Consider the following 14,479-nt stretch of genomic DNA (forward strand, 5'->3'; position numbering starts at 1 on the left):
AAGGTGGGAAGCCTTTTCAGTTACCTAAAACTGCACGAGCAGCAGGTGAAGGTGATTGTGATGAAGAATTTGTTGCTAGTAGGGGTTGGTTCAGTCGTTTCAAAGTGAGGGCAAATTTACATAACATTAAAGGGCAAGTAGGAGTTGTTGTAAGTCAGAAGTAACCCGGGATACTTGTAAGTCTAAGATGGCTCTGAGGTACCTGTCCTGGGCAGTGCCTTTGACAAAGCTGGAAGGGGGGCTGATAAAATTTGGTTTTAGACATGTTGAGTTTGAGGCAGTGGTTGGAAGTAAAAGGAAAACACCAATATTTATTTATAAATATTTATTTACTGTCTGTTATGTACCTGGCCCAGTTGTAATCACTGAGGATTCACTGGTTAACAAAACAGACAAGGTCCCTGCTATCATGGAGCTTACGGTTTGGAGGTGGTGGAGGAGGGAAACCAACAATGTAAACCACCAGAGATACCAGGATGACTGAAGTCAGATAGGTGCTGTGGAGGAAGTAATCGTGGTGGTAATACAGTGACATGGCAAGAGAGTGGCGATGCCGTTTGAGACAGAGGCTCAGGATCGGCCTCGGAGTAAGTGACATTTGAGCTGAGACCTTCGTGATGAGAAGAACCAGGCAGGTGAAGATCTGGGAGGAGAAGGTCCAGGCCCATGCAGAGGACTGAGGCGATGATGAGCTTCCCATTCAGGGAGCAAAGGGAAAGAGAAGTGCAATGACATTAGATCTTGCAGGCGTGGTTAAAGAGCTCAGGCGTTATGGTAAGCGCAGAAGAAAGCCACTGGAGAGTTTTAATCAGGAGAGTGATATGATCTGTGACGGCTCACAAAGATCACACAGGCTGTGTGGAGCATGGGTTGTAGAGCACAGAAATGGAAGCAGGAGACCAGACTCAATGTCCAGCAGTAAGAGCTGGCTAAGTCAATTTTGGTGGCTATAATGGAACTTTACAGCCATGACAAAGATGATTTGTTTATTGAAATACAGAAATACCTTTGAGTAATAAAAATGCTATGTATTGACATATTATTGAGAAATAAATGTTCTAAAATATTGTGTGTATTTCACGGGAAAATGTATGAATATTTGTGAGGATATACACTGAGTCGCGTCTGGGATTTCAGGTGAGGTTTTTCTCCTTCTTTCTACTTTCGATATTGTTTGTGTCTCCGCAATGAGTATGTTTCATTTTTATGAAATCTGTAAATTTTTTTTATTACTCTCACCTGAAGGCATTATTCACCAGGTACAAAAGCTCATATTTGAGAAGAATTCCAAGTCCTTGGCTGAAAGGCATTCTGAAATTAATTTCCCACGTTTTACTGGTCTTCTCCCTGGAATTTTTTTGTATCGGTAGTTGACAGTTTAGTCATAGAATTTTTTATTTTCATTATTTGTGACATTCAGCCATTAGTAAAAAACAGATATTCTGGTTTGTTTGGCAGCCATGAAAATCATTATTTTCTTCTTTATTATTTCTTGAATAGAATGAAGAGTTGAGTATTTTATATCCAGCTGCCATTGTGACTATTGATGGATTTAGCCTTTTTCAGTCTCTTCGTGCTTGTCGAAATCAGGTTGCAAAAGGTAATTTTTTACCAAGAAGTATTTAACTTTTGATGTTTGTTTTACTTATTTTTTAGCCTGTTAACAGAATTAAACTTGTCTTCAAAATAAAAGGCTTTCTGAACTAGGTTTAAAAAGGGGAAAAAACAAAAAACCCCTGCTGCTGTAGATAGAGGAGCGCGGTGTTGGGTGATTAATCAGTAAGATAAAGGCAAAGGCTGAAACATCAGGGCTCTTCAGGTGTGGCCGACACAACACGGGACAGCAGGGCTTCCTCACTAACTCAGCAAAGAGTCTTAGCCAGTCACGAGAGAGACTGGCACCTATACTGAGAATCAGCCTTGGGTGAGGAATTTCGTTGCAGTTAGCTGATGAACTGTATTTCTTACCAGATCAGCAGCTACAGGGCCAGTGCAGTAAAAGCTTGGGGCTGTACGTTGCTCCTGTTCTTACCGAGGGTGAAGACACCACTGGGTGCAAGGGGCATTTTCCCTCAGCAGGCAAGGCACAATAGGGAGTCAACATCAGCTGCTTCTGCTAACGTGGAACACGTCTGAATGAAGAAAACTCAGAGGCACAAACTTAACGTTTATTAAATGGCAATTACATTACTTCCAGATTGGAGGATGAAAAAACGCACAAATAATCAAAACTTCTTAAATTTGCTACCCATCATTTTCATTCTGCTGCTGTAATATGTTTGGGAGAAGACACTGTATTTCATCAAATCCAAGACGCATGGACTGTAAGATGCACCCTTATTTTTTGTACCACTAAAGCAAAAATGCCAGTGAAAGACATGCTATCCATTTGAAGACCTCAATTATAGAGACATTCAAATATGAAAAAGAAAAGGGCCTACAATCGGTGAAAATACAGAGCTAGCACTGACTTCCCCTTTTCTTCTGGGTTGGGTTAAAGGGGCCTTAGTGGCCCTTAAAAAAAATACTGTTAATAATGACATTTAACTTTAAAATGGTTGAGACAACTCTCTGAAAACACAGGTTAGTTAAGATCTGTTTGCTGATCCATAAAGCTTCTTTATAAGCCCAGAACTGAACTACAAGAAACAAAATAAGCAGTTTCTTCTAGGGGAAAAGTGCAGCATCTGACATTGTGACACATTTTCACTGTCCTTTTTAGCAGGTTGATCTGATTGTAAAACTCTGAAGTCATGTGTATGCAGTTCTTTAATAGCGTGTGCTTTTCTGTTAGGTCAGACTCTGTTGGAATTTTTAATACCTATTTTTACTAATCTTTATGTCCAAAGAGTGGCAGTTTTCTATAGGTAAGATTTCTAATAAACTAGAAATAGATAATTATGTTAAAGTTGATACTGTCAGCCATTTCATTTTTTACCACTTGTGAATTTCTGTTTATTTTCTTATGTATGAGACTGTTATATATAAGCAATTTTGTCTTCTAGGAAGTAAGAAATTAAGTCACCTTAATGCCTTCTTATTTTAAGTTGTTCTAAAAAGAACTCTGATGACTTAGCCACAAATTGTTGTGACATTTGATTCAGTGTATAGGGAGATCCTCTTTTCTTGGCCTTACTATAAAACCTGTAGTGTTTAGAGGATTATAATTTTCCTTATTGAAGTATTTTTCTTCACTTTCCAGAATAAACAGTTAAAATTCAGCCGTATTCAAATCTTTAGCATGGGGATGTGTACTGGTAAATGGGATCTTCTGCATGAACCTAACACAAGAGGTGTAACTCTGTAATTTCCTTTCGTTACTTGGTGGAGGTAGTGATGTTAACTATTATTTTATTTTTTCTTGGCCTCAGTTATCTAGATTAGAGATCTTGCTGTGTGTGCACCTGCCAGGCATATCACGTTTTGAGTAAGGCACTGGTTACTGTGCTGAGATTTTACCCACTGTCTTTCTCAAGGAGGAGGAATTCCTTAGTTGGCATCAGTTGCAGTTTGAGTTCACCTTGATTTTTAGAAGTAGTCTAGGATTTTTAATATGTTTTTCTCTAATTACTTGAGTATTCTAGACTCTTTTGTAACAGGCAACTTAATCTTCTTTCAATGTTTCCGTTTTCTGTGCATTGTCTTGAAATGAGTAAATCTCACGGTCTGACTTGTGTGTATTACTTTTCCTCATTATGATTAGTTGATACTTTCTAGAATAATAAATGAAGCTACTACATTTTTAATGATTTTATGTGAAACTTCATTTTATCTTAAGTTTGAATTGTCTAATTTTTATGTTTGACAGCTGCAGCATTGGGCAATGAGAACATACAACCACCACCATTAGCTTACAAGAAATGGGGTCTACAAGATATTGACACTATTATCGATCATGCTAGTATTGGTAAGCATTACTAGTTCAAATTCTCTTGGAAGTCACTTTTTATACTTTTTGATTAAAGTGTCTCATTTTTTAGAAATGTACTTTTTTTTGTGAAAAGGATATTTTTGCTAAAGGCAATACATATGAGACATTCAGAAGTTAATTCAGACATAACAAATCAGCATAGGTGTATGTCTTTAGGAAATGATAACAGTTTTAATGAAGGTTGGATTACAGCCCTCAGCATCAAGATTATACAGTTTCAAGTCATTCATTATTTGACTTAGGTTTCCTGCAGATAGGTCTGATCTGTATGATTACCACATAGATCGCTCTCTTAAAAATGTAACCTTCGACCAGCAGAAGATAAATAAAAACAGGTTTCTTCTTGCAGCCGATCCTCTAGGGCTTACTTTGTTTGGCATCAAGAATACAGACATGGTCTCTGCCATCAGGAAGCACAAGTCTAGTTGGAAGAAACCCATGAAAAGAGTTTCAGAACTGCAGCATCACTTATTGCTGTGTTAGAGAAGTAGACCGAGGATAGTGGGAGCAGAGGAGAGGCCTTAGCGCTGTGAACGTCAGGGAAGAGGAGGTTAACCAAGAGAACAGGCACAGAGAAGGGCATTCTAGCCAACGTGATTTAGGCATGGGGGTGAGAATGCATTGTGTGCTGGAGAAGCTTAGGGTGCGAAGGAGAACTGGCAAGAGGTGAGGCCAAATATGTAAGTAGGAGTCAGATTTTGAAGCGCCTAATGTGCTATGCAGAGGCCACTGGTGGTTCAGTGATAGGATTTTAGCCTTCCATGCGGGAGACCCAAGTTAGATTCCCGGCAAATGTACCTCAAGCACAGCTACCACTTGTCTGTCGGTGGAGGCTTGCCTGTTGCTATGATGCTGAGCAGGTTTCAGTGAAGTTTGCAGACTAAGACAGACTGGAAAGAAAGGCCTGCTGATCTCCTTCTGAAAATCAGCCAGTGAAAACCCAGTGGATCACCATGGTCCGATCCCCTGTGCGTGGGGACCATGAATTGAGGCCGACTTGATGGCAGCTCACAACAGCAACCGAGTGCTGTGCAGACAAATCTCAGTCCTTCTCTTAGCCACAGTGGGAGCCACTGAAGAGTTCTGAGCAAGGGGATGATATTATCGGTGTTCTTCTTAGAAAAACCACTTTGGTAGCAGTTCAGAGGCCGGAATACAGTGGGCCAGACTAGCTACTGGGTCCAGTAAGGAGGCTGTGATTGTCTTGATCAGAAATAATGGGCTTCTGAATTAAGGCAGTGGAAATGGGGGTGGAGAAGAAGGAAATAGTGTTGGGGGGGGCTTTTAAAATATATATATATATATATTTTTTTTTTTCTGTTTATCAATATAGTATATGCTTGAAAAAATTTCAAGTTTTATATAAAGAGAAAAGGAAAAAAATTCCCTTAAATCCTACTCATCAGAGATACTCACCATTCACATTTTGGTGAGCATCCTTGCAGACTTTCTGGTCTGTGTGTAGGTACCATACATATAGTCACAGAGAGAGGCGTTCATAAGTAGGATTTTATTATACCAGCTACGTCATAGCACTTTTCTAATCTGGATATCAGGAAAGGCCTTTACGTCAGTTTTGCTAAATAATACATCGTATCTGTTAAGTCCTGATGGGAAACATACGGCACACTTGACACAGGACCGTTGAAAGAGGTGTGTTCACAGAGAAACTGTTTATAAAGATGGGCTATAGGGGAACCACAAGGGATGGAAGCCAGGCTGTTAACTGCTCGTAGGCCTCACGGGAGGGGGGGGGAGCCTCCTCAGAAACTGGAGATGAGTGGAGTGAGTGCCTTGAGAGCAGCAATGACTTTTGTTCAAGAGTCACAGCCAGCTTTTCAGGAAAGGAGCCTGGGAAATGGAGAACTTCACTCTCCTTTCGATCTACCGATGTGACTTCCCATTTTCTGAACCCAGCTGGAAGCCAGAGGGCATGAGAGCCGTTTGGTGTGATCGATACAGATTGGCTCCTGGGAGAGAGCAGGGAGACAAGGGAGGAGTGTGAATCTAGGGAGCAGCCAGAAGGTACCTGACCACAGAGCATCTTGTTCACTGACTGTGTAGTTTTTGCATGGAATACTCTGTAGTTAATAAACACTGCACTGGTTGACATTTAGTTTGTCTTCGCTTTTTCCTAACCTAAAATGTTACAATATTCCAGAGTGTTGAGTTCAGTTCAGGGCCGCTTCCCTGTCCTGGTAATTAAACTCTGGGACATTGAAAGTGGCTAGGGAAAATGACTGGATAGAAAATGTTACTCTATTCATTTTTCTCCCAGCCTACAGAATGCTTTTTAAAAAAGTAGAATAGACATTATTGTATATACATCTTTCTGTAAAGGTGTGATTAATTCATTCAACAAGTAAATGATACCTGTTAAGTCCCAGGCACGAATAACTAACGTTGGTGCTGGGGTACAAGACAGGCAGGACCTCTGCCCTGATGAAGCTTCCATTCGGGTGATGGGGAGACAAACGATGCACAGTTAAACCAGATGAATCAATATGGTAACGTCAGAATGTTAGTAAGTATCATGAAGAAAACAAGCAGAGGGTTATGGTAGAGAGTAAAGGAAGCGGGTGCTTTAGATAGATTGAGGAAAGGGTGAAAAAACGGGACAAGGTAAGGTTGGAAGTGTAGACGAGTCAGATCACATGGGGCAAGGAGTTCACATTTTATTCTAAACGCGGTGGCAGTCGTTGATGTGTTCCAAGTGTTGGTGGTGGTGGCGTCAGGTGCCATCGAGTTGATTCTTACTCAGCAATCCGATGTGACAGGATAGAACTGCCCATAGGGTTTTCTAGGCTGTAATCTTTATGGAAAGGAGCTCTGGTGGTGCAGCGGTTAAGCACTTAGCTGTTTCTTGAAAGGTTGGTGGTTCAAACTCGCCCAGCAGCTCCATAGGAGAAAGACCTGGTGATCTGCTCTTGTAAAGATCACAGCCTAGAACCCTATGGGGCCGTTCTACTATGTCACATGGGGCCGCTGTAAGTCAGAAGTCTACTCGATGGCACCTAACAACAGCAGTCATTACAGGAGCAGGATCACCAGGTCCTTCTGCAGAGTGGCTGGGGGTGGGTTCAAACTGCCAACATTTAAGTTAGCAGCCGAGTGCTTACCCAATTGCGCCACCAGAGCTCCGTGTGTTCTAAGTAGGGTTTACATTTTTAAAATATCCCTCTGGCTGCTGTTTAAAGATGGACTTTTAGGTGAAAAGATGGAAGCAAGGAGACCAGTTAGGAGTATATTGCAATAATTCTGGTGAGAGACGATGATGACTTTTTGAGGTAATGGAGTTAGAGAGAGGAGGATGACTGAGATATACTTTGCACTTGCTAATAGGTAGGTTTGAGAAATAAGGGGAAGGAAAGAATTAAGAACTCCTCAGTTTTAAGTTTGACTGAGTAGATGATCAGAATATTTACTGAAGTGAGAACAAGGAGGAAGAGGTTTGAGGTAGACAAATTGTGGTTTTTTGCAGGCTAACTTCTGACACTATTATGCATTCATATTGGAGGTGTCAGATAGAAAGATAAACAGGTCTGAAGCTCAGGGAAAAAGCTGGAACTGTAGATACAAATTTGGGAGTGGCTGACTGGATTTGACAACGTGCAGCTCTTTGTTGACTCTTATGTGATCAGTGTAGGTGTAATGGTGAAAGGGAGAAGGTCCACTGGATTTGACAATGTGCAGCTCTTTATTGACTCTGATGTGATCAGTTTAAGTGGAATGGGGGCGTAAAAATCAGATTGGAGTAGGTTTAAGAAAGAAAAGGAAAATGTTTATACCTCCTTCTCTCAAGAGCCACAAACAGAAGAACAAGAACCACAGCATCTCCATATATATCTGCAGTCCTGACTGCTTCCTTTAAGCTCTATACTCATTTTTCCAACTCTGTGCTGAACATTTCTACCTGGATATACAAAATTTAACATATCTGAAATCAAATTCTTGATTTCCTCCCATCAGACTCATTCCTCCTTTTTTCTTCCTATCTCTTTCATGCCATCTTTTCTTCTGCTTGCTCACTTTAAAAACTTTGGAGTCGTCTTTGGCTCCTCTTTTCTCATGCCCCTCGTTCAGTCCACCTTATGTCTCTACCGCCGTAATAGATTCTGAATCTGACCTCTTCTCCTTTCCATCATGTCGGTACTGTAGCTCAAACCATTATCATCTCTTGCCTGAATTCTTGGGGAAAAAAACATTCTAACTGGTCTTTCTGCTTCCTTTCTTCCTTCCCTAAGATCTGTTCACCAATTACCAGCTAGTGTGATCCTTTTGAAATATAAATCGGAGTTTTGTCAGTCCTCTGCTCAGAACCTCACAGTGGTTTCCCATCTTACGCCCGATAAAGTCCAAAGCCCTCACAGGCATGCGAGGCCCGACGTTATTTGGCTTACGGTGCCTCTTTGACTTCATCTCCTACCAGTAGCCCCCTTGCTCGCTGTGTTCCGCCACGCTCATCTCCTTGGTTCTCAGACACACCAAGCATCTCCCCACTTCAGAATATTTGTACTTCTTGCTTCCTCTGCTGGAGAACTTTACTCAGCCAGCCCCATGGCTGTCTTCCTCACTTCATTCAGGCCTCTGTTCAAATACCATTCTGTCAGAGAGGCCTTCTGTAGCCATTAAAATAGACCTAGAAAATTTCTCATGAGTTTGTCATTATGGAAATTTATGAGAGTCACCTTAAGGTGTTTCAAGGTGTGGAAAGATCTTAAATGTTCAGTGAAAGCCCTAAATGACAAGATAATAATAACTCCAGAAAAAAAAAAAGTCACAGCTATGGAAAAGTAATTATAGTATGCAGCTTGGCTAAGCCGTGAGTAGTATTTTCACCTTTCCTAATAATGAAAATAATGAATGTGGATTTGATCAAAAATTGAGATCTAGGTATATTGGAAGTTACAGGGATAAGAGGGGCTTTAAACAAGCCGTATCGTCCTCTACCAAAAAAAAAAAAAAAAAAAAAAAAAAACGCTAAAATCGATGACTCAAAAGACAGTAGCCCTCTACATTCGACTACCAATTTGTGGCAATACAGAGGGCCGCCCATGTTAAATAATACTACAAGGATGTGGTCAGCAAATTTAGACTGTGGGAAATGAGCATCAGACTGCCTGGTTTCTTCAACAGATAGATGTCAAGGGATTGGAAGATGGGGGAGGACAGTAGGATTTTGGGCTGGGGTTGCATGCCCATTTGTGTGTGCTCCTTACTTTGAAGCCTGGATATATACTTTTCCTCTGGCAGTGATCACTATTTTGCTGCAAGAGCAGAGAATGCAGAAAGTTTAGGTCAGCCAAGGTTGAGATTTAGCCAGGTGAGTATGTGGAGAGAGAGATGGACCAGGGGAGTTGTAGCCAGGTAAGTAGCTAAGTGATCACCAGGAGTGGCATGACAAATACTGAAAAACGGTAGGATTAATGAATTGGAAGTCTTGATGAAGCTGTGGAATTACTGCAGGGAATTACTAGAGTAATTGAGATGGAAACTAGGAAATGATGGTCAAAAAATGGTATTCTTGAAATCACAGTTTCAAAGAAAATATAGTTGATGATGACAGAATTGAATGGGTAGCACTGGGAGTGGATGGCCTAAGTTGTGGGAAGAAAAAGATCATTGGTGGTAAGGGTGGAAAGAGCTGATCAGCCCCCATCTCCTTAGAATACACTGTTAATTCTTGGGTCACCGGTACTCACATTTCTTTTTGGTAAGTGTTGCCAAATTGTCCTCTGGATAGCTTGTAGCAATTTATACTCCCACCTGTGTTGTGTGGGAGTATAAAGAGAAGCTATCTTAAAACTTAAATTTCAATTTACATGCCACACAATTCATCCATTGAGCTTATTCTGACAGGGTCAGGCAAACCTTAAGCAGGTTTTAGTATCTGGTAAAAACATTTTGTATAATGAGTCTGAAAACTCATCCATAAACATGAGACAGATGTGCTTGTGTTTTAAATAGTCCAACTTTTATCAGGATTTATTTGATCATTTTCAACCCCTGAATCCATTGAATGGCTTGCTTATGAATTCCCTAAAAGAGTTTGCTTTCCCAGGACTCTGCTCAGGAGCAATGCATTTTTAATGTAAGTTTTTTCAATTTAATACGTTTTGGACACCGCTATATATTAGTACTATATTTTTTAGGCAAATAATGCACATTATATGCTTTTGTCAACCGCGCAAACCCCCCCCCCCCGTGTTATTTTCATAAATGCACTATGCCAATGTTTTTTGATTTCGATTTCTGATCATATGGAAACTTCACTTAAGGTGGGTATTGATTTTATATTACTTGAAGTTTAAGCCAAAAATATTTACTGCTAGATCAGCTGTTGAGCTATAGTTATCAACTTAAATTAATAGAAACAAACACGCAGTTTTGTTTTATTTTCCGATTACTGGGGGACTGCCAAACCCAATCCATGGCTTTTTGGCCATGGCTTATACCTTTATTATACAATTATGATCAAAAGTATTATTTTCAGATTGTTTAGAAGATTAAAGAAAATGAACAGAATGAAAGAAAATTAACAGAACGATATGATTTACCCCTAATACGAGAGAACGGGTGAATGAGGCTGAAATTCACTTCTGGAAATGTCAGGAGACATGCACAATATAATGCATAGGTGTGCTATACCAGACTGTTCCACCTAATGTCCTCATCTCTTCGTGTTACACGTGTGGATGCATTATTTACATGGGCACATTATTTGCAAAAGTACGGTACATGTTGTTGTTAGTTGCTATTGAGTCGACTGTGACTCATGGCGACCCCATGTAGAACTGCTTCATAGGGTTTTCATGGGTTTGAACCACAAACCTTTCAGCTAGTAGTCGAACACTTAACTGATTGCACCACCCAGGGACTCCCTAGGAGCAATGTGTTTTCGCTAATTTTCAGGCAAAGAGGAGGCAGTGGCTATATAAGAAAATTAGAATCACTTTTGCTCCCATCTACAGTATATCTGAGCTTGGAACCTGTCAGTGGGGTGTCTTCATGTACCATGTGAGTACCCAAGTTTGGAGATGCTGCCTAAGTCCACAAATGTTGGCGTCTTTACTTCCTGGATCTCAAAGCTCAGTTTTCCCCCCTCTTCTCTCTGCTTCCCAAGTGAAGTTAAATGACACAGACTTTTCTCCTACCACTCTACCCAGGCATGTTGATGTCAGCATTCAGTCTATCTATTCTTGCTTTTAGAGCCTTGGGGAAACGAAAAGTAACTATTACGAAAGGTTGGGGGATTTCTGTGCTACAAAGTAGATGCATGAAAATGTTTCACTGTGTCGGGGAGGGCATGAGAACACAGGTGTGCTCGCAGGTTTTGGTGGATGTGTCAGTTGACACCACCTCTATGGAAAGCAATGTGCTGTTGTTCCTGTGTACCCTTGAGTCAGTTTTCGACTCAGCCACCCCATGTGACAGAGTAGAACTGCCCCAACTGTTTTCTAGGCTGTAATCTTTACAGGAGCTGATTGCCAGATCTTCTTCCTGTGGAGCCACTCGGTGGGTTCAAACTGCCAACCTTTCAGTTAGCAGCCAAGCGCTTGACTGTTGCACCACTAGGGCTCCTAAAAGCAGTGTAGCAGTATGTAGTATAATTTGTGAAAATGCAGATCCCCTTTGACCCTGCACTTCTGTTTCTAAGAATTTACCCTACAGATAGAGTTACATAGATGTGTAATACCAAGGATACACGTTACAGTATTATTTATAGTGGCAAAAGATGGGAAACAACCTAAATGCCCATCAGTAAGGTCAGCTCAATTATGGTATGTGGCGCAGTGGTTAAGAGCTTGGCTGCTGACCAGAAGGTCAGCAGTTCGAATCCACCAGCCGCTCCTTGGAAGCCATATGGGGTGGTTCTACTCTGTCCTGTGGGGTTGCTGTGAGTCAGAATCAACTCAAGGGCAACTGGTTTGGTTTGGTTTATACAGTGGATACTGTGAGTGATTGAGAAAAAGGATCACTAGAGTGGTTTGGTCTTTTATTAAATAGAAAAAGCGGGGCACACATCTGTTGTATGTGGTGTGCTGTTGTTTGTGTAGATTCAGTGCCCCTGGGTGGGCAGGCAGCCTGAGAAAGGGTGGTAGCTGTTGCCTCTAGGAAGTGAACTGATACCTGGGGATACAGGTGGACCACTTCAATTCTGTACCTGTTCAAAAATCAGTATTTCCAATTTCCTTATGTCATGTATCTTTTATAGTTCACAGAAATTACAGATGTCGACTTTAGTATTTATGGATTTTGCGTAGATTTTAAAAAGTACTTTGGTCTATTAATTAAAACTGAGTAGTTAGCATCTTAGAATGGAGCTTAAGTAAGAATTTAATGACCTTTAAAATGGCAATGTTATTTCAGTGCATTCAAGTCATTTTGTTTGTTTTGTTTTGATCGTTAGGTATTATGACTCTGTCTCCTTTTGATCAAATGAAGACTGCCTCCAATATAGGTGGATTTAATGCGACAATAAAAAACAGCCCGCCGGCCATGTCTCAGTATATCACCGTGGGGTCCAATCCGTTCACAGGCTTCTTCTATGCTCTAGAGGTAGTAATTCCATCACTGATCCTAAGTTATGCCGTTCCTGGTTTTTCAGCTGGTCTGCAAATTGGATGTGGTTAAGCAGTTTCGTCAGAAGCTAGAATTAATCTCAGTTTACTGTAGATTAACTGAAGAGGCACTAAAGTCAGCGTAGAACAAACATTGAAATCCTGTGTTTCCAGAAGCCCTGAGTTCTTTGACAGCTGAGCTGTTTTTACGTATTGGTGTTACAGTTAGATGCCTCAAGGTTGTTAACGACGTTAGTCCACCAGGGATTTGAATAAATGAATGGTAAGACAGCAAGTTGCCAGCTGTAGTTGATAAAGTGGTGAAGATTGCTTCTCAGGGAAAAACTAGGTGTAAGATTTGGCAGCTCTTATATCTTGCTTAAAAAACAGCCTTCTCAGAAATGCCTGAATTATCTTTTTATTTTTATTTAAAAAAAAAAATAGGGGAAGGAGCCATTTGTGTGTAGATGGGAAATCCAAAGCCCAGCTAGAGGAATGCTATCTTAATATCCCAATGTAAAAGTTTTTAAAATTTAAAGAGAGGAATCCTAAAGGCAAAAGTAGACTACCAGTGATTTTATTTTTAAAATAGCTTTAAAACTTCTGATTATATTGCTACCTCCTAAAATAAAGTTTTTACTGCACCCTGTGAAAGAAGCTGAATATTGTTGCTAGTCCAGGCTTTGCAACCTTCCAGAACTTTTCTGGTAAGCCTTGTTTAGAACGTATATTGTGTTCCTGTGGGAGCCACTGGGCTTTCTCTCCCAATCTTGTGTGTTCCTGTGGGAGCCACCGGGCTTTCTCTTCCAGTGTTGTGTGTTCCTGTGGGAGCCTCCGGGCTTTCTCTTCCAATCTTGTGTCTTCCAGGGAAGCGCGCAGCCGTTATTATCTCACGTCGCGCTCGCAGTTGCAAGTAAACTCACCTCCGCTTTATTCAATGCTGCCAGGTAACTGTATAAAAATTATCTAATCTGTAGCTACCTTGGTTTTAACTTGTAGTTTGATAGTCTGCATTTTAAAACTCTGGAAGCCCTAGTTTTATTCTCAAACTTTCTTTCCTTTAAGTGGTTGGCTTGGTTGGAAAAGTAAGCACGAAGAGGAAGCTGTCCAAAAGCAAAAGCCAAAGGTTGAACCCGCTACCCCGTTAGCTGTAAGGCAAGTCTGTCACACTCTTCATTAATGTCAGTACTTTCAGAAATGTTCTGTTAGGGTCTTCAGTGTGCTTCACTGATTTATTGGTTGATCTCGTAAGTCTGGAGCTTCTAAAATCATTAACGTGGATTTTTTCCGTTAGAATGTAAGCTCCCTGAGGATGGTGGTTCTTGCCTCATTTGTTCACTGCTGTCTGCCTATCACATAGTAGGTGCTCAATGTGTATTTAAGTGTGCTTAGAAAACAAAAACAGAAACAACCTATAAACTAAAAACAACAACCTATAAATAGCTTAGGTTGCAAAGGAAAGTGAGTTTAGTGGTAGCTGTTGAATTTCTTCCTTTAAATAGTTTGTCAGTAAGATTCCTATATAATCTTACAAAGTACTTAGTGATTTCTTTAAAAGAGTAGGACCAGCATTCACATGCATGCATTCTCCCGAGTGCTGGCCTATGCTTCCTTGCCTGTTTGTTTAAGAGTTTGGCTGCTAACCCCTATGTCAGCAGTTCCAGTCCACCAGCCCCCCGTGGAAGCCCTGCGAGGCAGTTCTCCTCTGTCCTGTAGGGTCGCTGTGAGTCGCTATCAACTTGACGGCAGCCGGTTTGGTTTTGGTGTTATAGGTTGTGTTAGTGTATTTGTCAGGTTTTTGGGGGCAGGGCTGACATGCTTTTTACCTGGTTTTGTTTTTAAATCATTTTTTATTAAAAGTACTGCCATGAAGGGAAATAGAACACTCTCCCCTACTCCCTTCTAGATGCTTTTAATGAGACTGTTTCTAAAATTTTTTTCATCTTACTTTAAAATATTTTATTGTAACACATCACATTACCTAAAT

The 14,479-nt window shown here is 40.7% G+C and overlaps 1 protein-coding gene and 1 non-coding gene across 6 annotated transcripts in view; both read left to right on the forward strand.

The window, feature by feature from the left end:
• RAB3GAP2 (RAB3 GTPase activating non-catalytic protein subunit 2) overlaps positions 1 to 14,479 on the forward strand; it is a 111,520-nt gene that overhangs the window by 52,192 nt on the left and 44,849 nt on the right. For all 5 annotated transcript variants that reach the window (XM_023730969.1, XM_004375924.2, XM_023730971.1 and 2 more), the window contains 5 exons: positions 1,501 to 1,600; positions 3,809 to 3,907; positions 12,342 to 12,490; positions 13,360 to 13,439; positions 13,558 to 13,647. In XM_023730969.1, the coding sequence (XP_023586737.1) occupies positions 1,501 to 1,600; positions 3,809 to 3,907; positions 12,342 to 12,490; positions 13,360 to 13,439; positions 13,558 to 13,647 (518 nt within the window). The remainder of the gene's footprint in view (positions 1 to 1,500; positions 1,601 to 3,808; positions 3,908 to 12,341; positions 12,491 to 13,359; positions 13,440 to 13,557; positions 13,648 to 14,479) is intronic.
• Positions 6,087 to 6,218, forward strand: LOC111820482 (small nucleolar RNA SNORA36 family). Its single transcript, XR_002824038.1, has one exon. It is a non-coding gene; the product is annotated as a small nucleolar RNA SNORA36 family (small nucleolar RNA).

Source organism: Trichechus manatus, unplaced genomic scaffold (assembly GCF_000243295.1).
Source record: "Trichechus manatus latirostris isolate Lorelei unplaced genomic scaffold, TriManLat1.0 scaffold00039, whole genome shotgun sequence".
NCBI classification, from domain to species: Eukaryota; Metazoa; Chordata; class Mammalia; order Sirenia; family Trichechidae; genus Trichechus; species Trichechus manatus.